At 41.6% G+C, this 27,474-nt stretch overlaps 3 protein-coding genes across 6 annotated transcripts; 1 reads left to right on the plus strand and 2 right to left on the minus strand.

The window, feature by feature from the left end:
• Positions 1-75: 75 nt before the first annotated feature.
• Positions 76-6,573, minus strand: fkbp4 (FKBP prolyl isomerase 4). 3 transcript variants are annotated; one of them, XM_086163242.1, is made up of 11 exons: positions 6,433-6,573; positions 6,072-6,197; positions 5,453-5,597; positions 5,223-5,365; positions 3,820-3,940; positions 3,184-3,340; positions 2,703-2,877; positions 2,431-2,616; positions 2,045-2,188; positions 1,332-1,427; positions 76-1,220 (listed from the first exon to the last, which is right to left on the minus strand). In XM_086163242.1, exons 2-11 carry the CDS (start codon positions 6,168-6,170, stop codon positions 1,134-1,136), a joined length of 1,353 nt encoding a protein of 450 aa, XP_086019368.1. In that variant the 5' UTR covers positions 6,171-6,197; positions 6,433-6,573; the 3' UTR covers positions 76-1,133. The 3 variants fall into 3 exon arrangements, with proteins under 3 accessions (XP_086019368.1, XP_086019369.1, XP_086019367.1); XM_086163243.1 differs by having other exon boundaries at positions 6,426-6,529; XM_086163241.1 differs by lacking the exon at positions 6,433-6,573 and having other exon boundaries at positions 6,072-6,344.
• Positions 6,574-6,883: 310 nt separating this feature from the next.
• On the plus strand, positions 6,884-18,999 carry ddx11 (DEAD/H (Asp-Glu-Ala-Asp/His) box helicase 11). Its single transcript, XM_086163699.1, has 28 exons — positions 6,884-6,960; positions 7,541-7,684; positions 7,770-7,979; positions 8,083-8,169; positions 8,283-8,419; positions 8,509-8,566; positions 9,241-9,348; positions 9,703-9,790; positions 10,440-10,642; positions 11,425-11,499; positions 12,403-12,480; positions 12,600-12,646; positions 12,727-12,806; positions 12,891-12,932; positions 13,486-13,553; positions 13,646-13,684; positions 13,763-13,889; positions 14,533-14,664; positions 15,345-15,457; positions 15,556-15,628; positions 17,016-17,119; positions 17,208-17,357; positions 17,441-17,509; positions 17,602-17,702; positions 17,784-17,868; positions 18,514-18,589; positions 18,714-18,868; positions 18,967-18,999. Exons 2-28 carry the CDS (start codon positions 7,556-7,558, stop codon positions 18,997-18,999), a joined length of 2,667 nt encoding a protein of 888 aa, XP_086019825.1. The 5' UTR covers positions 6,884-6,960; positions 7,541-7,555.
• washc1 (WASH complex subunit 1) lies at positions 18,454-27,290 on the minus strand. Of its 2 annotated transcripts, none has more exons than XM_086163453.1 (11): positions 27,101-27,290; positions 26,416-26,556; positions 25,088-25,199; positions 24,820-24,966; positions 21,936-22,072; positions 21,703-21,838; positions 20,868-21,060; positions 20,618-20,791; positions 20,388-20,546; positions 20,062-20,130; positions 18,454-19,982 (listed from the first exon to the last, which is right to left on the minus strand). In XM_086163453.1, the coding sequence occupies exons 1-11, from the start codon at positions 27,106-27,108 to the stop codon at positions 19,837-19,839; spliced, it is 1,422 nt and encodes a 473-aa protein (XP_086019579.1). In that variant the 5' UTR covers positions 27,109-27,290; the 3' UTR covers positions 18,454-19,836. The 2 variants fall into 2 exon arrangements, with proteins under 2 accessions (XP_086019579.1, XP_086019578.1); XM_086163452.1 differs by having other exon boundaries at positions 20,062-20,133; positions 27,101-27,288.
• Positions 27,291-27,474: the final 184 nt, after the last annotated feature.

Genomic DNA, 27,474 nt, shown 5'->3' on the forward strand with positions numbered 1-27,474 from the left:
CAGCTTATCGGCAGCACAGGAAAGTGACAGGAAAAGAAAGATGGTGGACATGCCAGTAAGTGCTCAAACACCTGATCAGTTTGTAGTCGTTTATTTCATTCTGACAGGCTGAACCAAACAGTGACTCATCCAACAAAGATAAATTAGCCCCATTTCAAAGCTTCTATCCCCCCACACGAGTAGTGCTGTCTGAAACCCGGCAGGTTTCACATCTTCCTCTTTACAGCCCGAAGCAAAATGAGCGGCGTATGCAAACCTTCAGTGACGTGCTCGGCACAGAAATATTAAGACTTAACCGCATAGACCGTGTCCAGGAGGATCTCATTAGTCCTTTCTAGCTGCTTCAAAACACATTCCAGTTGAGTAATCTGTATTATCATTTCGGTAACGTTTGAGAAGTCACAAATAACAAATAAGTACAAAGTCAGTATTTTCATAGACGGTGAACAGTCCTGTACCCTAAGAGCTAAAGGGGAACATATTTTGAACTGAGAAGCTCAGATTCAGACAAATATTCCAGGCTAATATCTTATTCGACACCTATCCGCAGCGCTGCTACATGCATACTTTTGGGACACGGGCACTCTAGCATTCAGAAACACGTTAAATCTAAGCATACAGCCTTCGCGAACCCATAAATTGATCAGTAAGCCCGTGAAAGGAACGCCGGACAGCAAAAAACAAACAGAGGAGCGAGGGAACGGGGAAATGGAAGTGCAAGGTGAATGGTCTAGCCCTTGACCGGTAACGGGTTGAAATTCAATGTAAAACACTGGGATACCCCCCACCCCCACCCCTGACACACACACACACGCACGCACACACAGAGACGTATGAGCAGGTCAAAGCTATGGGTCGTAAAGGTGTTGGGGGAGGAAGGGGTGGCGGTACACTACTTAAATCAAGTCTCATGGCGCCATTAGCTGTGGAGCCTCCAGCCACTCAGCTAGCTGCCACAGCAATAAGCCCAGACACACAGAGCCAGCTAAGACACGACAAGTCAGTGCTCTCCTTGACACACACACACACAGACACACACACACACACACGCACGCACACACACGACTGTAGTTACAAAAATCTGGAGTGCAGATTAACTGTAATACAGTCCTATCTTCGACAGAGGACATTTATTATTTTGCGTCACTCCCCGCCTCCTTTTCCATCTCCATTGGTTCGTCGCCGTTCTTGTTCTGACTCTTCACCTGTGCTGCTGCTTTCTGTCCAAAATTGATAAGAATGTAACAAAATCAGTACGGTTCATTTGCTAATCCAAAAAAACGTGCCGATCCCACCCTCTTGTGGTTGCTGCAGATAAGACCACGTCCTACCTTTGAATCCCTCTCTGCGAACTTCTCGAACATGTTGGCGTAGGTGAGCTTGTCCTTCTGGTGCTGCTGCTTGATTTGCTGCTGGCAAAGAACCACCTAGCGGAAACAAATGGACAAACAGAATGTAAAATAATGCTTGGTTCAGGATTTGGTGCTTTGTATTCATACATATCCTGTCTTTTGGACTCTTAATGTTACAGCCGGTGTTGGAAGTTGAAGCATCTGGACAAGATGTTTACGTCATTACACAAAGATTTTTGTGTTTTGCATGGATGTCTTGGTTTTTGTCATCTCGATAGAGGTTTTGGTTTCTTGGAATTTTACTGCTATTGAACTTTTGTTTAATATTAACAGAATTTGACCATCCTTAACTTGTTTTGCCTCCAAGTGAGTAAGACTGGTGTGTTTGGGGCAGGGAATGGCCCCATGACTTAGAACAACTATAAAGGACATGTGTTTGGTGCAGTTTAACATGCCTGCCATTGTTGTACTATTAATCAGGAAAGGGACATTTATTAGTTACATCTTTTTGTGATTATTTGATAAAAGGCATAACACTTTCAAAAGAAGCGCAGATTTCATACACACAAAACTGAATCCTTCACCAGGAGAACACTTGGTGAAAGCATAGCCTTGGACAGCGTTTAAGAAGAGCAGGAAAACAGCCTTTAGTCAAAGACAGTTGAAATGGCTTAAAATAAAGGGAACTATACCTGGCTCTTCGCAGCCTTGTTAGTGGGATACAGTTGAGTAACTCGATGGAAGTCGTCTTTTGCGCGTTCAAACTCTTTCATACTAAACAGTGCTTCTCCCCTGCGGAACAGTGCCTTCTCACTCGAGGCATCCAAATCGAGTGCCTATAGTTATGAGCAAAGATGAATGATTCCGTATTTAATAATTTTGAACAAAGATGGCGACAAATGATTCCATGTATAGCAACAATTTTGAACCAATAACTCAGAAATACAACAATGTACCACAAATGCGTCGAGGACTTAGTCACTGCAACATCCACGAGTGGCGGGCTCGGGAAAAACTTTTTACCAATGAAAATGAGTTGCTTTCTCAAAGACTGTTTGACAGATATGAGACGTCTTGCCTTGTCACAGTTGTCTAAAGCTTGGGTCGGCTCATTAAGTTTAAGGAAGCACATGGCCAAGTTCAGATGGGCAGCAAGTCGCAGCGCTTTCGCTGCCTTGTCATCCTCCTCAGACAAGCCCGATTCATGTTCCAGCCACGACACGATTCTTTTGTACTGCAGTGATGCCTGCTTGTACTTTTTCTCCTGAGGAACATGAAAGCAATGTCATTAGGAAAATTATATACATATTGAAAAAGTATTTTCTTTTAAAGTTAGACATTACTACATACCTTGAAGTTCTGTGTACCCTTTTCCTTGACAATGGTGCTTTGTTCCAATTTCTCAGCAGTGTTCATCTCCCATGATTCCTTTGCCTTCTCAAAAGCTGACAACTTGATCTTGTAATGCAATGTTGCCCCACCCGGGATGTTGAAGTTTGTATTTCCTGTATTTCCAAAGCCATACCTAACAGTGAAGAAATAGAAAAGCACCTGGATTATGTGTCACTTCTTGACAAATGTTTATTTTGTGTGTGGTTAAATGTCAGTATGTGTCACATGCGGGTAATTATGGGGATTAAATTTAATGTCCCTGTTGATGAAAGGCACTGTCTTGGGCTTGAAGCCTTGCGTATTATCAAATTCTATTTCATTACTATCCATTTAGGGGGATTACATTTAACAATGCCATGAAAAGAACAGACAGACATGTAGAAAATCAAATTAAGATAACATCCATAAGTCAAACATGGTCATTTTGAATTTATTTTACTTAGGCTTAATACTGAAGAGGGCTTCTTCTCCTTGCTCCATAGCCATGATAGCTTTCTCTACACCGCTGGGCAAACCAAGAACCTCTCCATCTCCAATTTCAAACTTGAGTTCTCTCTCGTCGAAGACACGCCCCTCAAAGGTACCCTGCACAGTTGCTGAAAGTGTTTAAAAAAAAAACAAAAAAGAAGCCTTGGTTAAAGCCAGTTCCATTATCAGACTCACAAAATAACTTTGATGAAGAATGATGGAAATTAATAATAACCCTCAGAATCTCAGAAAGTGTTAGTCATAATAAATACTGGGTTTATGCCTGCTGTTTCAAGATCAGTAATGCACTTGCATAAAATTACTGTCTTATTAATTAACAGACTGCAGACTCACTGTTGGTAGCTACAAAAATCGAATGAATTCCAATGAATTATTTAGAGTCCCTTTTAAACCAGAGAGGGCTACCACCATCAAAATCATAGAAATATAACACAGCTATTAAGTTCTCCCATTTAGTGTGAAACCTTAGTGCTGCTCTCTACAAAATAGACACTAAAAATAAACACATATTGAACTAATTTACTTTGTCTTTTTTCCAATTATGTGCTGCTCTTAGCAATGATTTTATATGTTTTATATGTTTCACCTTCAACAGCAGCTCCTTCGTTAGGTTTGGAATAACCCTGTCCTTTAGTGATGATGCGACGGATGATTCCTCCATCCTCATCATCAGTTATGTCTTCCCCTCTGAATTCGAAAAGTTCTACCTAAAGGTTTTTAAATAAAGAATAACAGTCATAGAACATTCCCTCCCCCCCACACACTCATTCAGGAGATTAGTCAATTCCACAAAAATGCTAGACTGATCAATTAAGAAAACAATTCAATTCATTGGTTTGAACATTTGGGATGAAAGACGGTACAGGAGCAACAGAAAAGCACTGCGCTTTAGTGTGCTCTACTTCTTGTCCTGCTCATGCAAGAACAATAGAGATGCTAAAAAAGTTCCTTTAATAATAGGTCACACAGACTGGATTTTCTGAGCGTTTATTATATCGATCCCATGATTCAGTGTGCTGCCGTAAAACCATGATATAGTACTGCACTGATCAGATTTCATGCAATCCAAAAAACCACCTCAACCTGCCAACCACTAGTTAATTCATATTTCAGATTTATAGATCTGCCCCCTCCTCCCACATCTGTGGTGCTGAGGCCTTTAAGTTATGTGAAGCAGCGCAAACTGTAATTTCTACATCATACATTTGATATATTGATGCCTTTTTTTTCTAAGACACCTTAGAAATGCAACTGAATAGCAGTTTCATAATAAAGTGCTAAATTTGCATTGTTTCTGAATGTGATTATGCTAAGGTCCAAAATATCCCTTGTTTATGAGACATTTTTCTGAGGGTAATATGTTCTACTTCAGCATAGACATTCAATGAACTCTGAAAATACACACAGATTGAACCCACCTGCAGACACACAAAATGGCATTTTTTTATGCAAGACGATGACCATGAATTCGATGCACACGTCACTGTAGTGTATCATAAAAATGTCACTGTGACAATAAATGTATTTTCTACTATAAGATGCACTGAGCCAGAACAACTTAATAAAACCTGCGGACTGCAGTTTGAGAGGACTCTGCAGGGAGAGAGTGATAGACTGGTGTTGTGCTTAGTTAATAAAGCCTCGATAATGTTATTACTATTATTATTACACGACAAGTCACGTTTACTCTTTACCACAACTGACAGTGTTACCTTAAGCTTATATCAGACAGACTTCAACATGAATAATAGTGAAGTAGGATATATTTTATGCCAACGATTAATTCCCTGAAGAGCAAATACTGTCTTCCAGAAAAAGAAAAACCAAAAAACAGCAACTGTGTGGAATACCTCATTATGAAAAAGCAATAGTCTGATCGATAAACAGCAATATCAATAAGTTAACTCAACAATGGACCCTGAAATCAATCAAAATAACAAACCACTATTTTGAAGAGTCAAAATAAGAAGCAGTTTAGGTTAAACATACCTCAAAGACAAGAGTGGCATTGGGAGGTATCTTGGGTGGGCTGCCTGCAGATCCATATGCATACTCTGGTTTACAGATAAGTTGGCACAACTCGCCCTTTTTCATTGTGGCTACACCGATGTCCCATGCTTTTATCACTTGGCCTGCAAGAGGAGAGAAGACAATGTGATGTAGTCGACTCTACGACCATCGCAAATGACCGTTCACTTCTTAACTAGAAATGAGCCAACCTTTCCCCAACTCGAAAGAGAACCTGTCTCCTCTGTCTCTGCTTGAATCAAACAGGGTACCGTCGGTGAGTGTGCCTACATAATGCACAAACACCTTGTCGCCAGTCATGGGCAGCTCCGTGCCTGTCCCTTCCCTTTTCACCAGCTGGACAAAGGAGACAGCAAAATGTGGAGTTGAACAGATGTTTAAAAGTCAATAGGATGGAATAACAATTTTGGCAAAGAACAAGGCCGGCCTGGGAAGTTCGCGTCCAAATACACAAACGTCTAACCGGCTTAACGTTCCACGATCAGAGCCAATATTATTTGTACGACTTAAATATCAAACGCCGCCATAAACATCAATAACTTAACAATCAAGGCTGTAATTTATCAAAATAATGGGCGGCTGAAATGAGTGGCCGGCATGATAATTACACAAGGACATTATTGGAATAACGTTATGATGTTGTCAACGCCGAAACACACCAGCTTTAGCTAACTTAACGGATTCTCGATGGGTGCGTGTGACAGACTAGCTTACAACAGCTAACGACATCGGAGCCGTCAGCCCAACAGATAACAAGCTAGATAATAATGCGAATAAAACGCAAGAACTTTGAGAAACAGCGTCGCTTACCTTCAGAACACCCCCGTCTTTCTTTGGCGTTATATCTTCTCCCTCCATTGGGATTGTCTGCTGTCCTTCACTTGTCTGTTCCTCTGCAGTCATTGTCATGAGAGAGGGTTCTCTTCCTACTCTGCCCTGCACCATAATTCAAATCAATCCAACAAGGTACTTGTAGTAACAGTCACAGTGGTTGTGCTTGTAGCAATAGTAGTGGTATTAATAGCAGTATTTCACAAAGCTAATGTTTCTAAAACAGCACCGAGTGCACAAATCAACAGTCTGAGCGATATCTAGCTAGCTAGCCAACTTGTAACTGTTAACGCCGTTAGCTTGCCCTAAATTAAACGATTATCTTGTATCTACCACCCACGTTGCAGCTCCCAAAGACTTTGCTTGTAACGGCGAGCTCCAGTCACGTTTAAATCCGAGCTCACGGCGAGTTGTAGGACTCCACGTTGTCTCGCAATGCAGTGTCTGGGTAGCACCGCTAACGAGGGACAGAGAACTTTCCAGACATTCTAGAAGAAACCAAGGGGACGAACCCGCACGAGTGGCGTTACAGATTGGTTTTGGCTAATCCCAAAAAGGCGGTGCGTAAAAAAAAAGGAATTTAGTGTATAATATCCTGCCACGATAAGCCACAGGGTTTGTCAGTAATTTTACATCATGTGTTGGTTTTAAATATGAATAATATATATGATCAATCATAAAATCGTGGCTTTGGACGAAATTAGTTACCGCCCATCAATGTAGATCCATATAATAAAGCACACGCTCCTTGTTATATCTCGCTCCTGATTGGTCAGCGTCCGCGCCCACTGCTGTGTTTTGGCGCGCCGGTTCAACACCTAGCTGAACCTAACAACAACAGGAATTAAACTTCGTATTTTGACCGAGGGTTAGTATTTCACAGTAATATAGACAGAGATTATTATAAGAACATGATTATTTTCTCTAGTTTACAACTGTTTTCAATCAAGTACGTTTATCGCCTTACGGGTTTGATCGGACGACACGAACGCACGGTCATAGCTATTTTACTCGTATTGATACGGTTTTTTGACGTATACTGCCAGGAATTCAGCTATTTCCCCACAAATCTTCAATTTAAAGTTTCTAGCTAATCATTTCGTGTTTTCAATTACATGTCAAATCCACGTTGCATGCAAACTTGGCAGACAGAATCAAGAAGTTGACATTTCTACTTCCAATTTTCAGCAGTATTAAGGACCTGACAGTGCACCTTTTAGTTTATCATTAGAATATAATAGAAAATTCCTTAAATCATCACATAGTGGGGAAATGTAAAAAAAAAAAAATTATATTAATATTTCAATTATAAATCTCTCTCTCTCTCTCTCTCTCTCTCTCTCTCTCTCTCTCTCTCTCTATATATATATATATATAAATATGAACGTTTGTATATATAATGCATTTCAGTGATGACTAACATATTGTACCTCATGTATTTCTGCTAGGGAGGATTCATCGTAATGGAGAATGGCAGGGCACAGTTTCCATTTCCTTACCAGCCCTATTCAATCCAGGAGCAGTTCATGCACTCCCTGTACAAAACACTTGACCAGGGCAAAATCGGCATTTTTGAAAGTCCAACCGGAACGGTATGGCTGTGGATTACAGAGCAAGGCCCAAGTTACTAGATTTAACTGTTTTTAATCACATCATGTATTTTTTTTACTAACCAAGGGCAAGTCTCTCAGTCTGATATGTGGAGCGCTGAGCTGGCTGAAAGATTTCGAGTTGAGGAAGAAACAGGAGGCAGCCGCTCAGCTTCAGGAAGGAGAGAAATCCCTGTCCACCTCCACTGCTGAATCCTCCACCAGCAGCTCAGATCCCGACTGGATCACCGATTTTGTCAACAAGAAGTCAGAACGGGATTTGGTTTCAAAGTTGAAGGTAAGCAGTGTCCGTGCGTGACGTTTCATTCGCAGTCTTGCTGTCGTCAATCTCGTCAATCTTCTCGTAATCTTAACGTTGGCGTATCTTTTGGGTGCCCTAGGAAGATGAAATAAAAAGAAAGAAGAGGGAGGAGAAGCTGGAAATGATCAGGAACAATGTTCAATTAAAGTACGCAATGAAAAGAAAGGTATTGTTGAAGTACTTAAATACTTGAGAACTTTATTTATCATTCTGTTTTAGCATATTTTTGCATTCTAATTCACACAAGTGAATCAAAAATATGTGGATTTGTGTGTGAAGAGCCATGAGGAGGACGAGGCGTTCAAGCTGCTGCAGCTCAGTAAAGGTGAAGAAACAGAGGCTCCGGGAGAAGGAGGTGATGAGGAGCTCATCATTGCAGAGTATGAAAGCGATGACGAGACGAAGTCCAGCACCAGGTGAGGACTTAAACCCCGACCAGTCCATAATCAATAATCTATTGAATCGAGATGACGTAACAGCGAGGCACACTGACTTCTTTGCTCAGATTCCTCGGCGCTGAGGATGATGAGGACGAGGAACTCATTGAAGAACACGTCACAAAGGTGTGCTTAAAAAAAAAAACAAAGTCAAAGACAGCTTTATTCTGAATTTCTGCGCATGTACTGGACATAGAGAGGAATCAATAAGAAGTTTCCCACAATCTCATGGTGACATGAAATTAACAAATAATGATAATAATAGAGTGCAAATTGAACAGTAAAGTGCACTGTTACATGAAACAGTAAATATTAAACTTAAAGGTATAAAGTGCAAGTAGATACAGACTGATATATGATAGCATGAGAAAGTGGCAGCAGTTTTTTTTGGGCATAGTTTAGTGCAAAGGTCAGTAAGTAGTACCATAGTGGTATATGGTGCAATAGCAGCATTTCTCAATGCAAAGTAGCTGCAGTGCAAAAAAAGTGGTAATGTCTCTATATATTATGATCAGAGTCCAGTAGAGAGTGGGGCGAAAGCTCGGTATTTGGGGAATGGGGGGTGGGAGGCGGGGGTGCAGAATGAACAGTGTTCAGCATCTCGGGGTCGGGTGGAATGGAGGAGTGAGAAGAGAGTTCAGCATCCTGACAGCCTGGTGTGTGAAGCTGTTGGTGAGTCTGGTGAGCAGGCCTGGAGGCTGCGGTACCTTCTACCTGAAGGCAGGCAAACACAAAGCATTTGATAATAATTGAGTAGAAAGGAATCCTTATCTATTTTTTTTTTTTTTTTATCTTTGCAGATTTACTACTGCAGTCGAACCCATTCACAGCTGGCTCAGTTTGTTCACGAGGTCCAAAAGAGCCCCTTCAGCAAAGACATCAGTCTTGTTACACTGGGCTCACGCCAGGCATGTAGCTCCTATAACACACAACTAGCACTTGCAAAACTGCAATTAATGCACAGTAACAATTAAAAAGATATAACAGTAATAATGCATTTCTTAAGGCGCCTAACTCAACACTCAAGGACGCCATACAGACATGTACAAAAATACATATTTAAAAGAAAAAATGAAAATAAAACAATAAAGTGACAAAAGTGTATATAAAAATGATAGAAAAAATATACATACACATTTATATATTAATATATACATACACATACAGTAGCACTTGGCATCAGATGGAATATGCTGATTTACTACCTGTGTACTTTCCTATTGTTCACCGTCCCAATATGACCTGAGTTGTGGACATTGCAGAATCTTTGCATCAATGAAGAGGTGCGGCGCCTTGGCAGCATTCAGCGCATTAATGATCGCTGCCTGGAGATGCAGAAAAACAAAAATGGTAAGAATGCCGGCCAGCAACACAGAAATCGATGCCGTCCTCGAGATCGTTGTGAATGACATTTTACTTCCAACAACAAAAAAGTTCAGAGCTGAGACTCAATTTCAAGTTTTTGTTTTGAATCACATCTGAAATTATAATGCAATCAGGGTTTTTTTTTGGTGCAAAAGGTAATAAGGATTTGACATAAGACATTACTAGCTATTTTACCTTTACTTTATTTGCATTTACATGATGGCAGGAAACACGGAAGTGCACCTGACAGCCCTTGTGTTATTTGAACATTAGTGCCAAGTGGTAAGATGCCTCGAGAGCTTTTCAGCGGTGACTCCAGCTTCGACTGTGACTCATACATGGGAGACTCGTGTTACAGGTGCTCAACTAACAGGTCCAGGTCAAAGTGTAAGTGTCATGAGTCATGGGCTGTTCAGGTGAAACTCTATCCTTCCTCAAGTTGAGGCTCGAGACTGCAAAGCACACAGAGGAGCCTTGAGGAAAAAAATGTTACGATTTGTGATTCACCTCCATGCACGCCACTGTTTTCATGGCGACTGTAATAAAACCTGGTCTGACATTTCTTACATAGAAATGAAATGTATAAAAATGACAATCGTGTTTATGTTTATGGTGCAAACAATTGTTTTTGCAGAAAAAAAACATCAAGACGAGGGTGCGAAGCGCAAGCGAGGTCCGGCGAAGAGTGTGTGTCCCTTTTACAAAACCACGGCCCTGCAGCAGATGAGGGATGAGGTCCTGGGGGCCGTCCATGACATGGAGCAGCTCCTGAAGCTCGGCAGGGAAACACACTCCTGTCCTTACTATGCCACACGTCTCTCCATTCCCCCTGCACAGGTATCCATCCTTATTTGCCTCAAACATGGCTCATCAACGCTGCAACACACATTTTGTTTTCCACCCCTGAAGGTCTAACCCAGTTGTTTGCACCCTTCAGTGCTCAGAGACCCATTTTCCATAGAAAAGAGAGCCATAAAACCCCATCTAAAATAAAGAGAGTACTCTATATTTTTTCCATTTATTCTATGTTTAAAAAAAAAAAAAAAAACTCGTGTGTTGCAGTTATGAAATCAGTGAATTACTACAGAGAAAACAAAAGTCTATTTCTAAACATTTTGAAAAGAAAAAAATTGACTCTGGGTTGAAGGTAATGTTCAAATATAATACTCAATATCAATTTTAGTCATCCTCGTATTTGGGAAATAAAAGGCCGGACTTAAATGATCCTACTGCAGCAAACAAAAAATGCTATTTGTGTCTGCATGCCAATTTCTTGTGTGTTATGGGGAGGGGGGAAAAAAAATTCCCTATTTCACTAATCACTGCAAAATATATATTTGCAAAATTGAATAGCCAATTTTTACCTGGTTAATATGCATCTGCATGTTAGGGCAGCAAAAGCTCAATAGTTGGTTGTGGCTCACATTTTGAGTGACAAGAATTTAAACACATTTTATTTGAATGTTGCAAGATCACCATAATATTCACATTTAGAATTCCAATTAAAAGAAAAAAAACTAACAAATATGAAATAGATTTAAATGAAATACTCATTATTTGTTGTCGAAAGTGAGAGGGAGCCCCCGCAGAGATGTAACCTGTGTTTTGTGTTTATGAAGTTGGTGGTGCTGCCCTATCAGATAGTGCTTCATGAAGCCACAAGAAAAGCTGCGGGGATCCAGCTGAAAGGGCAGGTAGGAGGCTGCTGAGAACTTCTCCCTTTTCCGCTCTCACTGCGCTACAGACTCTTTTTATTTTAATTTTATGTCACAGATTTTTCGCTCTACCAGTTTTTTGCTGTATGAATGTCTCTTTATACAATTATCATTTTGATTATTTTTATGGTAAAATATGCATTTTCTCAGTTGGCGACGAACCAGAGCACGGTGTTCTGTATCCTGGGCTCTGATTGGCTCAGTGACCGTGGCATCGTTCTGAGCGCATTCAGCATTTTGCCTTGTTTCACCTAGCGTTCGCTACATGTAATGTTACTTTGCGGTGTGAATTATCTGTCAAAGTTTTTAATTTATGTCAACCCCTTCTATGACGGCCTCAAACAATTCTGCCCCTCTCAGGTGTTTGGTGCTGAACCTAAGCGGATAGAAAATAGGAAGTGTTTATAAGACTATGAGAAAGGTTAGTAAGAGTGTGTGGAGGGTAATAAAGCTTTCAAATATCTACAAATAATAAAATAAGAATATTGTCACTACTCGAAATAGAACTTCGTGTTGTTCATGCGCAAACAGCAAGGCCATAAATCATATTAAATGAGAGGTGTGTCGGAATGCTGTCTTTTTTGCACACATTCTGGCTGGAATAATGGAAGGCCCAATGTGTGGCACTGAAAGTGATTGACTATTTCAAAAAACTCTGCTACCCTTGTCGGTAGTTTTTCCTCATTTACTTTTCCTATTTAGGACCATAGGGGAATGATAATGTTTCACGATTGTTGTTGTCTTTTGAAGAACATCAAGGTAACAAAACCGGAATTGGCACAGCTGAGATTGAATTAATTCGTAGCCCCTTTTTCACAGTTTATCATATTCAATGAATTGGTGACGTCAGAATGTTTTAACTTTTTCACAACTTACCGATAGGTGGTGATAATTGATGAAGCCCACAATCTAAGCGACACGCTGTCTTGTATGCACAGCGCGGAGCTCACTGGAGCGCAGGTAAACACATTCACACACTCCTGTACAGCTCTTAATCCTGCATCTATGTGGTTCCTGGCGGGCTGATGTTTTTTTTTTGGTTTGTTTTTTTTGTTTTGTTTTGTTTCTGCCATCTGCAGCTTTGCCGTGCACACAGCCAGCTCTGCCAGTACGGTGAACGCTACAAGTGAGTGCACACAGTGACTTGCATATTACAAATTAAATGTAGTATTAATCTCTGAATTCCCGATGTGGTCACAATATTAGGAGTCGTCTCAAGGCAAAGAACCTGATGTACATAAAGCAGATTTTATTTGTGATTGACGGGCTGGTGACCATGTTGGGAGGTGAGTGCATTTGGATCTGAAATTCATTTTTGGCTTGATAAGATTTCTTGTTTTTCATTTGCCAAACAAATGTGATCCCTGCAGGTAAAGTGGGGCAGAATCCCCAAGGCCAGACTACTAAAGCAGGTCAGACAATAACACATGCAAAAACACGCACACACTTATAAATGAGAGGCTCGGCGGCGCAGTGGTTAGCACTTCCACCTCAAAGCAAGAGGGTTAGCGTCCCATGGGGGGTGGGGAGCGTTCTGCATGGAGTTTGCACGTTCTCTCCGTGTCTGCATGGGTTACCTACGGTTTCCTCCCACAGTTAAAAACACGCAGATGTGAATTGGAGACCCCGACGTTGCCCAGAGGTATGAATGAGAGAGCGACTGGTTGTTTGTCTCTATATGTTACCTTGTGAGCGACTGGTGACCGCGTCAGTGAGAACCCCGCCTCTCGCCACAGGACTGCCGGGATCGGCTCCAGCATTCCTGCCACCCTGAGATCAGGATAAGCTGTATAGATAATGAATGAATGAATCTCAAAGTAAAAATCAGCTTTATTGTCAATTTCTCTGCATGTACTGGACATACAGAGAAATCGAAGAAGATGTTTCTCATAATCTCATAATCCCGCAATCCCACGGTTTCTCTTAATTTATTTTGGTGACAGTCCTGCTTTCCTTTTCTCCCAGGCACAGAGATGATGACTATCAATAACTTCCTGTTCAAGGCTCATATTGACAACATCAACTTGTTTAAGGTAGCTGTCAATATTGGTCCCCGGTTTTTAAAAGCCTCTTAAACCCACAACGTGCTGTAGCTAAACTACTTCCTTTTTTTCATTCACCTCAGTTGCAGAGATACTTCGAGAAGAGCATGATCAGCAGAAAAGTAAGTCTGAAGTGTACGCGTACACGTGCAGTACTGTGTTATGCGATTGAAAGTGTTGATGTGTGTCTTTTCTTGCAGCTGGGTGGTTTTGTGGAGAAGTACGCGGGTTCAGGTGTGAGTCTGCACTCAAACAAGGAGAACCGACGCACAGAGGGCCTGAGCCGCTTCCTGCAAGCGCTACATAGCAGCCAGAGCCCTGCACCAGGTTGGAGATCATGTCATTTTCACTTAAAATTCCTCTCAAACACACACAAACATAAGTGCGTATGGTTTTTCAGGCACTTTCTTGACTTGATGACCTGATTAAAAAAAAAAAAAAAAAGAAAAATCATGTAACTGTAATGTCAGACATAAATTTTAATGTCAGAAAGTCATAGGATTCCTAACAGGCAAGACCTTAAAATTGGGTTGATGTTGAAATGCCCCTCTGGGCTTAAAAGCCCTCAATATATTAAAATCGGGTTTCAAATATTCATCGCGGAGGAAGGAGTTCAACTAATTGGCCAATGAGGGTAGCATTTAAAGTACGGTTTTCTCATCGCAGGCCGTGCGACATCGTGCCAAACAGACATACTTAGAAGTGAGCCTGTGTGAGTTGGTTTAGTTCATGAGGTCAGTGGATCCGTGGATCCGTCATGTGTAAGTTGCATATTTATGACAAATGCGACAGTTTTTGCATCCCAGCCAGTGCCAAAAAACGTTTCAACCCTGATGTGTGGCTTGCTGTTGCGATCCAGTAGAATCACACGTGATGGTTAGGTCATTGATGTTTTTACCATCTCATAATTCATCATGATGCATTTTTTTCTCTCTCTGTGTGTGTGTTTGTGTGTGTGTGTCACGTGTAGGCACCTCGGAACAGCAGGGGTCTGTGGAGGCGGAGAGCGTGCTTTCCGCGTCTCCCATGATGCAGGTAGAGGGCTTCCTCCTCTCCCTCACCAACAGCAATACTGACGGCAGAATAGTTCTGCACAAACAAGGTACTGTTCCAATTACAGAAAACAAATAAAGAATAGTTGAGACGCTGATCGAGATCATGTATATTGTTTGAAGTCACATTGCCATTCATCATAATCAATGGCGTTTGCATATATTGTTCATTTATAATATGTCATATGGTGCCAGGGTTTAGGGAAATTCCTACAAAACTAATATGCAGCCTATAATTAAACTTCAGAAAAGAGCTGTTAGAATTATTAATAAGGCTTGGTACTTTGAACCAACTCATTTTCTATGTTCCTCAGCGTCAGATTTTCCAGATAGTGTGTACTTTGAGACATTGGAAGAGCTATCAAAGTTTGTAAGCATAATTCTCCCCGTCTGTGCTCGGAGTAAATTTAAATTAAGAGACGCAAATGGTAATTCAAGAAGTTTTTGAGAACAAATATTAAATACTGATGTGTTTCAGGGAGGGGAGTCATATTATGGATATGTAGGTCTGGTGTTTAAATAAAAAAGCTTTTAAAAGTAAAGCGGTTAATTTAACTGGAGATATAAGGATTAAAATGCTGTCTAGTGTCGGGACGTTTTTATGTTGGATTAGAAAAAAGCTATTCCTTTTTCATGATCGTAAGAAATGCATGAAAAAAACTTCTTTAGTAAAAAAAAAAAAACGAAAACAACAACAAACCGAAATAAATCCTTTTCATTCATGGTTTAGGTACTTTATCAGAAAGCAGCATCAAGTTCCTCCTCTTGAACCCCGCCGTCCACTTCGCCCAGGTGCTAAAGGAGTGCAGATCGGTCATCATTGCGGGAGGAACCATGCAGCCAGTGAGTCACTCTTGCCATGTTTGCGAAAGAGAGAAAACGCACAGCTGTGGCTCCGCAATTTTTTTTTCCCCCTAATCTCAAAAGATGCCGAAATGTAGGTTTCAGACTTCAAACAAGAGCTGCTGTTTTCTGCCGGAGTGGGAGATGAGCGCATCGCTGAGTTCTCCTGTGGTGAGTGGCCCATTTCACTGAGCGGCGACATTTTGGTGGAAGTCTTATCAATATTTCCGTTTGTGCCTCGTCTTGATAAATAGTGGAACACTCCAATAAAACAGCACAATTAACTAGGATGAATTTAAGCCATTAACACACACCTATGCCATTTATACACATATATCAGGGTTTCTCCATGCCATTAAAAAGCTTTAAAAGTCATTAAACAGTTGCAAAAATGAAGGCCTTAAAAAGCATTTAAATTCCATGTCTGGGGGCATTAACAATTTTAATACACTTGATGAGAAAAAACATTGTTATTCCCAATTTATTTGATCTGGCTGTATATACATTTAATAATGTTGATCGGAATAATATGACGATTGATAGGCAGAACGCTTTAATAGACAATTGCTTGCCGTGGGTGTTCAAATGGTGCGTGAAGTTGCCAGTGCTGGAGCAAAAAGGAAACAAACGAAGATATATGCACTACCAGTCATATAAAAAGTTAAATTCATGATTCATTGTCACCCAGGGGGTCATAGGCACATATCTGCTACTGATTGCCATTATAATAAGAAGAGGTAATGTGTTAATTGTTGCATACTGTTATACATGGAGCACAACATCAGACCACTGTATTTAACCCATCATGAGCAGAAGGCAGCTAAGGAACAGCGCCAGGGGAGCAGTTAGGAGTTCAGTGCCTTTGTATCATCTAAATTTGTATCATTAAAAGGGCATTATAAAGCATTAAATTATTAGATTTCATGTTTTTCAATTAGATTAGCTGGTACCTGCAGAAATCCTGTATATAGACGAAAACAAAAGAGGAGATTTATAGATGTAGTGAAACATGAATTTAGTTGGTGTGAGAGCAGAGGATGAAGAGCGGAAGGTTAGATAGCTCAATTTTCTCTCATATTAGCGTTCCGGTTCAATTCCTTTGTCCCCCTGTCTGCATATCGAAGCAAGACACCGAACCCTGCCTTGCATAACACCATCGGTGTGTGTGTGTGCATGTGAATGCTGTTTTGAAAAACCACCAAAGTAAGACCCATATAAGCATAGATCATTTACCATATATACTGCGGTCGTGCCATTTATTTGTTTTATTTTCTACATTTTTGAAAGTTCAAGTGAACATCCCATGAGTGAATTTTTATTCTGTAATAAATTAGAGCTAGCACTTTGGAAAAAAAATAAAAAATTGGCCAAAAATTTCTTTTTGGCCATGAATGGAAGTAGCCAGCTGAGGGCAAAAAATTGTAACATATAAACAATTACTATGAAGTGAAAACAAAAAGATATAGCAACGAAAGGGGGTTATAGAGTCTTGTTTGGGCCGAATTATTTAGTTTGATCAGTCAGATGTTTACTTTTTGCCTCTTACCTCCATCTGCAGGCCACGTGATTCCCCCGGAGAACCTCCTTCCCATCGTTCTGTGCAGCGGCCCATCTGGTCAGGAACTAGATTTCACTTTCCAAAATAGAGACTCCCCGCACATGGTAACAAGGCACACATGACTCTGTTAAACTTTGTGCAATGATTTAACATGCCGCATTTTACCAAAGCATGTTTTCTCTTTGCTGACAGATGGACGAAACCGGACGCATTCTTTCCAACATTTGCAACGTGGTCCCAGACGGAGTCGTTTGCTTTTTCCCCTCTTACGAGTACTCCAGGCGCATCATCTCGCACTGGGAAGCCAGCGGGGCTCTGGCTCGACTGGCGAACAAGAAGAAGGTGAATCGGCCGAACACGTTTCCTCTCAAGCCCGAGCTTCGGTACCTTCTCTGCAACGTCACAAGCGTTTTTTTCCTCCGTAGATCTTCCAGGAGCCGAAGAAGGCCAACCAGGTAGAGCAAGTGCTGAGCGAGTTCTCCCGTTGTATCCAGGTAAAACCACCTAGAGCGTCATTATCGCCAAAGTTGGTTTTTGTCACCCTTCTACTTGTTGTGATGTTACTTTTGGTGACTTTTGGTTCAAGAGGTGTTCTCAGAACAGCGGAGGCCTCACAGGGGCGTTGCTGTTCTCTGTGGTCGGAGGGAAGATGAGTGAGGGGATCAACTTCTCTGATGCTTTGGGAAGGTGCGCGTCAACTCCGTCCCGTTCCTGCCGTAAGTGACGCGGATGTCGGCGTAATCTGAATCCTTGTGTAAACATCTTCAGGTGTGTGGTGATGGTGGGAATGCCGTATCCAAACATCAAATCTCCAGAGCTGCAGGAAAAGATGTCTTACCTGGACAAACACATGGTGAGACTCCACCGCCTGGGTCGTCTTTTTCCTTCATGCAAGTCTTTGCTCATTTCACAGATTCCCAGAAGACGTGTGTTGATCTGCAGGGCATCTGCAATTGCTGTCTTTTACAAGTATCATATTATTGTATCATTTCAGCGATTACTTTATTATGTACTTCATTTTTTATACCTAACTTAGTCCCTTTCCTGTACAGGCTCTGTCTTCTTCCTACTTGCTTTCTATCTCTGCCCTTCTCTCACTTTCTTTTATCCCAACCAGTTGAAACAGAAGGCCTACCACTTTGAGTTGGGACCTATACATATATGTATAAATACATATATATGCACACATTCGGCAATTGACACTATATAGAATATATATTTTATATGGTGTCATATGGCAGCTGTGTTTTGATATGGTGTTACAGTAGTGGACAAAAGTTTTGAGTGACACAACCATAGAAACATCTGGCAAACACCTAAAAACCCTGAAGGAACAGACTTTGTGAAAGTGTCATTCTCAAAACTTTTGGCCACGACTGTATATAAAGACAATCTGACTTGACTTTGCTGTGAGCGATTAAAAACAAGGGCAAGGTCTGAAAAGGGCTGATTTATTTCTTTATTCATCCCCCCCCCCCCCCCCCCCCCCCCCCCGCAGCCTCATACTGGAGGGAGGAGCCCTGGCCAATCACTAATTGAAAACCTCTGCATGAAGGCCGTCAATCAGTCGATAGGTAACGATAACAAAAATAAATCTGCATCACAGATACCAAGTCATTGAATATATGAATAATCAGAAATCACTGTTGATTGCACGGGTATTAAAATGAATCTGCATTCTGTTTCCTCACCATGAAGGAAGAGCAATCCGTCACCGTGGTGACTATTCCTCAATAGTGCTGTGCGACAGACGTTACTCTCGACCGGCTACTCTCTCTAAACTCCCCGCGTGGATCAGAGACCGAACTGGCACGCACTCTAGCTTCGGGCCTGCCTTCGCTGCTTTGCGGAAGGTGAGAATTGATGAACTTTTGCACAAACGCACATAAAAACACAGCGATTTGTGCACTCGGCTCGTCCATGACGTGCCTTTGTTGCTCTTCTCTTTCAGTTCTTTCTGGAGAAAAAGCACAAGGAGGTTTAGTCCGCTGGGGTTTTGACCGATTCTTCGCACCAAGTGTGACGACAATCTCTGCCGGTGGGATCGTAAACCTGTAGGATAATACGAAAGCTGAAAGTTCAATTTTTCCGTGGCAGGTTGCAACAGGTCACTCAGGCTGCTGCTGGATGTTTTCAATATCTTGCACCCGTCAGAAGTGCAGGGTGGTGGTATTCTATTTTCTGTTGCCAGACAGCCACATTTGCCATGGTTTTTCCAATTTCACATGTGGGGACTGTTCTTTGAGGGTTGTTTTTGTTTTGTTTTTTTCTTACTAACAGCTGTGACTGAAGAATTTGAAAATACATAAATTATATGGATTAAATGGCCAAAAGAGCCCGTATCCTCTTGATGACTTTTTTTTTTTTTTTTTTTTTTTTTTTTTTTGCTGAAATATCTGATTTCTGCACAGACAAAGCACAATGGTGTTCTGAGTTCGACTGAAGTATTAAATATTCAACACGTTGATTAATGTAATACAAATATTGTTTTAGGCAATTAAAAATATTGCTGACTTTGTACTCCATTCTAGACGATTATTTGTATAATCCGTCGGATGTAATCAAACTGTTTGACGATGGATGAATATATGTCCGTTAACTTGTCTCGGGCGATATTATGGTCAGCTACTTTAATTCACTGCACACATCAGATTAGGCAACGTCACGCCAGTTTTTCCACAGTTCTGGTAGCGGGGGCGACACATGCACGCACACACACACACGCACACACACACAGGCGTCAGCACTTTTTAAGTCTACTATGACCTAATTATTCGTAGCTGTGAAATGCTTGTATGGTCATTCGTGCTTATCCGTAGCTCTACGCCTCCCAGTCGTCGTCATCTGTTGTGGACTGCGGGGCAGGAAGCGGCGGGATGACGTCCGACATCCTGGCGAAAGCCCCACCCGCGCCTGCGGGGGCATCACTTGACTCCCCGCCTCCTCCTGGACCCTTACCAGATATGCCTGAGGAGGAGTGAACATTAGGCTCGCTTCAAAATACCTTTTGACCGAATCCCACTCTGAGAGGAGAGCGACGTCTTACCTTTCCTGCGCATGGCAAGCTTATTGAAGAGATCAGACATGAAGTCTCCGCCGCCAGACACGGCTCCCACTGCTGGGAGACAAATGATTAAAAAACATGACTGTAACATCGGGTGAATCTTTTAATAAGCCTGTCGCTGAGGTAGAGAAAAACTCGGGCCGTAATGAGGGCAACTATGTACACAAATGCTCAAAACCATGAGTCACTGGGACTAATGGCATGGAGCAAGTTACCAAAATGGGACCGATCACGCATGACTGTGGAAGCTGCAGCGTGCAGGGATAAATAAAACACGACTGCAACCGCGTGTTCACTCCAGTTGACACCTTGCTCTTGCTCCTTCTGCTTCTTCTTCTCCATCTTGCGCTCCTTGACGTTGCGTAACTTGGCCTTCCCGATGCCTCCGGCGTTGCGAATGGACTCCAGGAGGCTCGCCCGGCCATCCGACGGCTGGACCACCTCGCTGGGGGCCCCAGCGACGCCTCCTGTGGCCGAGAAGGTACGTTTACGTGTCTCGTCGCCGACCGGGATGCCGATTGCCATGAATGTGACAAACCTGAGTTCGTCGTTCGGGACGCCTCTGCCGGACTCTCCGCCGGAGGAGGGGGCAAAGGGGGAGGGGGCGGGGGAGCCCCAACAGGAGCAGAGGACGCGACTGGAGACTCAGGAGGAGGTGGCGGCGGCGGCGGTGGTGGTGGGGGAGGTGGAACATTGGGTTGGAGCCTGGACCCTAAAAACAAAGAAGAAAAAAACAGCTGATGGATACCTGATGGATCGACTGATGAAAAACTCGCTGTTTTACGTACCTTCGCTGTTGCTTTCCTCGGCAAATGACGGCAACTCTGGGATGTGCGTTGGTCCCGAAGGGGCGAATCCGGGACCAAGGTCGGCGCTGTAGGACAAGTCATCTGCGATGCCCGGCAGGTCGGGCAGATAGGAAGGCACGTCTATCTCGGGCACCTGGCCCAGATCTGGCACGTAGAAAAAGCTCTCCGCTGTCTGTCAGATAATGCAGAAAAGTCATCATTTACCAGGACTACAGATGGAAATTAGCTATGAGCTATAATCTGGTACAAACATCTCTGTCTCTGTGCTTAATGTATTTGTACACTGTCCTAATAAACTTCTAAACAAACAAACCAAATCACTTTTTACCCCCTAAAAACAAACAAGCAAAAACATAAAAATAAAAAAAAAATTTAAACACGACACCCACTACGGCAAACAATAAAATGACACCAGAACCCACCAGGAAACAGGAGAATCAAAAGACAAATGTTACAAATTTTTTGTCTTGTTTAATCCATTGCCAGTGTTGTGTTTTGATTCGTCAAATGTGCAACGATTCGTCAGGCGACGTTCTTCACTGCATCCAGATGCGATTTTCAATATGCCATGTATGATTTATTCCCTGTTGTGCTTTTGACACTACAGGACTCGCGTAGGAAAATTAGCCTTATATATCAAATGAAAAGCTCGACAGCAGACGAAAGGAAAGTTTTGAAATGATCACCTGAGGGTTTAATTAAAGTAAAAAAATATTTGTCGGATTTTTTTTAATCTTCGAATGGAAAGGTCCTGCAGTGTTATTATTGTGTCCACATCCAGAAAGTATTGAATTCGATGTGTTGGAAAAAACACCTGTCTCTCCAATTGCTCTCTCTTTGTGATGGACAGCGGCGCGTCGAAGGGTTTCTGCTCTTTTTCCGTCTCTATTGTCGTGTGTGTTTTTGTCACAGCTCCGGCCAGAGGATCGAGGAACACGTACTTCTTATACCTTCAACAGACACAAAAAAATTCTAATATACTTTCCAGTGTTGGTTTATATGCGTGTGTGTACGTGGATGTGTGTGTGTGCGTGGGTGAGGACTCACGGATTCTCTGTGGTATTAAAGAGTAGCAGTGAACTGACGGAGGAGATGTTGCGTGGCAGGCTGCCCAGCCCCTCCTCTGTCTCGTCTTCAGACCTCTTCTTATTGCTCACACACACCGGGAAATACAATAACTTCTCCTGAAAGCGAGAGGGACAAACACAGAGCGAGGTGAGGCTCTGGGAAATGTCATAATCTTGTAAATAACGAAAAAAAAAGAAAGGAAGAAAGCTTCTATGCGCACTACAACTGAAATGTACGATGGTGAAATCTCAGAGGGAGACTGAATAATGCATTCCTACACAAGACCAATTTTCCGCCACTGTTTCCATTTGCATAGCAAACATATGTGAGAGCAGCACACTTGCAAGACCCAAGCAAAATCAAACAGACATTTTTTGCCTTTTTTTTTAAATGCTTCCTTCTGTAAAACTTCCTTAAAAGGAGAGGCCAGTGCTAGTACTCTATGAATAATTGTACATTGTACAGAGCAGGATGCGCACAAACTTATCATACTTTTACAGGGTGTGTTATCTGTGCTGGAATAAACGTATACACAATGAGAACCAGTGTCACTGGTTCTCCATTCAATCGAGAGGTTGGCGGTTGGCAGTAAAATTCCCGGCTCCTGCTGGGTCACATCTTGCACGGCAGCTAAGCCGCCATTGGTGTGTGTGTGTGTGTGTGTGTGTGTGTGTGTGTGTGTGTGTAAATGGGCAAATTCTTTTTAGTTTACAGCACTGAGAAACAGCAGGGTGAGAAAGCATTATAAAATGTAGATTGAGACCATTTACCATCATATAAGCTCAATTTTCAGACAGTTGTCCGATAAGCGACCGACTTGCCCTGAATAAAAAAACTATGGCAGTCAAAAGGTATGTGTTTATGTATGCACACACACACACACACACACACACACACACACACACACACACACACACGTATATAATAATGCCCAAGATTATTCATGATGCATGAGATATGAAAATACATAATATACATCTATGCAAGTTAGCTGGAAATTCTGAAAAAAATGATGGAGTTTAGAAATGACTGTTAGTCAATGGTTGTCTGTATTTATGTATATGTGGCCCTGCCACTGACTGGCGACTAGTCCAGTGTGTACCCTGCCTCTCGCACACTGAGAGAGAACAGGGATGGGCTCCAGCATCCCCCGCGACCCTGAGTGCAGGATAAGCGGCAGATGATGGATGGATGGATGGATGGATGGATGGATGGATGGATGGATGGATGGATGGATAAATTACAAACAAATTTTAAAGACAGGACAACAAAATTTGGTGAGAAACTGGCGAGCGGTGACGAGGAGCCAACCAGGAGGGACATCTTTAAAATCACACGTCCGTGTTCAGACATCTCTGATGTGCTTGGTCACAGTTTCAAACAGTTAGATGATTATTGAGATAAGAGAAATACTGCGGGGGCATGGGGGGGTTGTGAGGGTTTCAGTGGGAAGCATTTTCTCCACTTCTGCATTGCTTTAGCTCCTGATCCAATTTGTATTTCACAGCAATATTTGGATAGAATAAGCAGTCTCTCCAAATTAATATTTAATTTTGCACAACTGACCAATAGGACTGGCTGGTGTGGATATTTCAGAACCTTAAAAATAGTCAGCATACAAATGTATACAGTGCTTTTCCTGAAACAGCAGTTTAGAAAAGTGTTACACTGCAAAACAATTGCATAGCAACTCATTGTTGGCGAACACAGAAACCTATAGCATGCTTATGTTATAAATATATATTATATAAATATATTACACACACACACACACACACACACACACACACACACACACACACACACACGTACACACACACACACACACACACACACACACATTATAATAATCTTGTATAAGAATTCAGAACACCACACTGATCTTTCAGATCTTTTAGAAAGTCATCCACTGCAGGGGGAACACTTTTATTCCTCATAAAAACAAAATAATAATTTTAGACTGGTAATTATTGTGAAAATTAAATTTATGAGTTGATGAGCACATCCAGGTTAAAATAGAGCAGCTAAATAACCATAGTGGGATAAATCCTCGCTTCGTTAGAATTATAATTTCCCCTTTTAACAGAGTCTGTAAGATTTAATAACAAGCTCATGATCTGTTGTGCTGTTTATCTGTAGATCTAAATATTAAGAACTCTGTATAGCCCTGGAGAAGTACATCATAGTAGGAGCAACAAAATATTACCTAAATTGTCTGTCAAATAAATCATATGTATCTCACACATCCTCCCTCGCTTTATATGGAACTGTATTTTGTTGAAATGAAAAACATGTAAATTCGAGCCTGGATCATGTCACCGGAGGAAGCAGCTCGCAGACCCTTGCCTGACCATTATCCAGCTCCTGCGGTGATTCCAGGCCAGATGGGATGAGAAATATTTCCTCAGGGAGGAGGAAGAGGAGGAGGAGGTCCACATGCCTCAGTCACCTCAACTGGCCCGTTTCTTTATCAGCTAACCGACCTGAATATTTCTCCCAAAAATGATATTTCTGGACTTGTGTGTGCTGTCATTCTCTTGGTAATTACACGGACCTTTAATTTATCATGTTTAGGCTCAGCTTGCCTTTCTTTATAATAGCACACTATCACATTTGATACCAAGACAAACACATGAGCATAAACATAAATTGTTTTCAATGTAAGGTATATTCTTATGACTTACAATTCTTACTTATGACCTTTGTCCTGGAGAAAGGCTGTTTCATTAATATAACGGTCTCCAGGTTCACACCATTGAGTTACTATACAACCTGTACAAATACTATACCTTTTATAACTGGGCATGCATTCTGAAAAACTTAATGTTTGTATCGTGACTGTTTTCATGTGTTTATCACCCACCTGCAATGCTTTCTCATCAAAGGGCCGAAGTTTATTCTGAATCCTGTGTCGGGCACGGCTGTGTGAGGAGGGGTCTGTCGCTCCGGAGAAAATAGACGAATAGTCCTGGAGTCGTTCCGGGGCAGGGTATTTGGCACTGGAGAAAACCTAAAAACAGAAACACGAGCCAATGAAAAAAAAACCCATCAGGCTTTGTGATCATTCAGTTCTATCCACTACAGTTGCAATATCTGGAATCTGCCGATCGGAAATGGCGCCGATGCTCTACCTTGGTGGCCTTTTTGCTGCCTTTGATTTTGTCAACACGGGCTTGAGCCAGCCTGATCCGGTCATTGACGCTCTGAAGCTGCCGGCGGTTCTTCTCCACACTCTCAGACACCCTAGAGGTGATGTACATCAGCACAAACATTGCAAGAGATTGCTGCTGTTTCAGCTGCTTGTTGATCAGAACCCAAAAAAAAACATATTTTCAAGAAATTGCAAGGCCTTGATTAAGTCATTCATCCACTGTTACAGAAGGCATCTCTAATAACCATACGGACCACACCCCTGTGACACACACGTCACCTGGCCCTGAAATTCTCCTGTCAGTACAACCTGGAACACTCTCCAGCTTCCTGCGTAATGCCCACGATGAACTATTCAGAATAAGTTTGCACGCAGAAAATAATTTCCGCAATATCATTTCTAGTGTTATCAATTTCAAAGTCGACTAATCTTTCATCGTCTATTTCAAGTGAGACCCACCCAGCGCCAGGAAATAATTGCCTAAAGCCACCAAAGCAAACAATTTAATTATACAAATACAAATATGTTCATTTGTGAATATGCAAATAGCTATTTACCAAATGTTAATGTGAAAAGTTCAGTGATCATCAAATACGACAAATAATGCAGTGAGGCTTGGTTTAGAGCACTTAAAGGGTTATTTTGCAAATATAATTAGCCATACTTACTGAGAGGGTACTAATTAAATATATGCATAAATACAAGAAAATTCTGATCCACTAATGCCATCAATAAACACGGGCAAAAATCTTATGTCAATGTTCATGAAGTTCTACTACACAAGCCCTGCAGTGCACATTGTCACACTGTGGATGGCAGCACTCAGTTTTAAGTCAAGTGGCTCCGTGAAACACCATTGTAATGATACAAAAAGGGTAAAAATTATTGTATGATACTATTGAGATATTACTGAAATGGTTAATAATTGCAATATACTACAGTTCATACATTTTTCAACTGTAAACTTTTGTCATTGTTATTACTTGTGTATAACTTGATAGCTACTTTAGCTTTTGTTCAGCATGTTATGTACCCAGAAGAAAATCACTGTCAACCTTTGTTTATCCACAAATGGTTAACGGTGCATTATCCACACCCCTTATCCAGCAGTCGGGGTCACAGGGTGCTGGATTCTATCTCGGCAGTCACTGGGTGAGAACTGGGAACACCCTGGAGCGGTCGCTACTTTTGACATAGACTGCCTGACCATCCACATCCACAAACGTTGATGGAAAGCAAAACATGGTAATGCAAAGAGCTGTATCAATTATCCTCCGACTCTACCAGGCGGGTCACCTGTGGTCTTACCTTCTGAAGATGTCGGTGGAGATGGTCTCAAGGTAGAGTAATGCATCTGCTATGTGTTGAACAGCTTCTTCTCTTCTCAGGTCTGGCTGGATGAGAGGCACCGAGTACACCTGGCCCTCCAGGCAGTGTTTCTGGCTCATCCTGTAAACCATCATGTTTGCATACATCTATATATATACATGCATACATTTCTCTCCCTCTCCCTCTCTCTCTCTATGTATAAATATGTATAAAATCAAACTTTTTGCAACTAGAAGGTGTGAAGACTGAGCAACACTTTTGCTCGTTTGATTCGAAACTACAATGCTATGCTATGCTTTAAAAAGGTTACATTTACTAGGAGCTCAACCTAAATCTATTTACCATTAACTCATATCGACCCCATCTGACTCTCATGTGATACCGTACAGCTCATGTTACCAAGATTTTCAAAAGATGTGACGAGTCAATATCCCCTTGATGTGTTTGGAACAAAAAAAAACTATCCTCCACCTGTCTATGCATTTATTTCAACCAGATAAATGTTTAAATTGAAAAATCACTTTAAATTCGCAAAACGAATAGCGAAAACCGAAATCATGCTACGGAAAAAATAAGCCGTCGTAAGCTTTGAAAAAACACACGTAATTCATGGCAGGATTTGTTAACGACGTCAAATGTAAACACTATATATAATTTTTCTCACCTGACCATGGATGTTAGGGGTCGGTCAGCAGGACATACATAAAAAAAGATGAAGGTTAGCTTAGCGGTGCTGTAAGCTATGTAGAAAAACAGTGCGTTCAACTTCCGCTTTCTTGTGTCACGTGATCAAACAGAAAGATGATGCCTTCACGTACCCTCGGATAAATTAGAACCGACGTTCTCTAAATCCTCGAAGCGTCTTAGTGACTTTTTCAACTGAAATTATATTCTTTGGCTTTAATGTAATATGCGTCTCTATGTCGTATCTCTCTCACGTAAATGAGGGACGCTTTGTCTGCCTTTAGAACACATTTATAACAAGTTAACTGTTCAAACAACAGCGGCAAAAACGAAAAGTCAGGAAGAAACAAAAAT

The sequence above is a fragment of the Fistularia commersonii genome, chromosome 17 (genome assembly GCF_037954325.1).
Source record: "Fistularia commersonii isolate RoL2024-O1a breed Wild chromosome 17, RoL_Fcom_v1.0, whole genome shotgun sequence".
Lineage (NCBI taxonomy): Eukaryota > Metazoa > Chordata > Actinopteri > Syngnathiformes > Fistulariidae > Fistularia > Fistularia commersonii.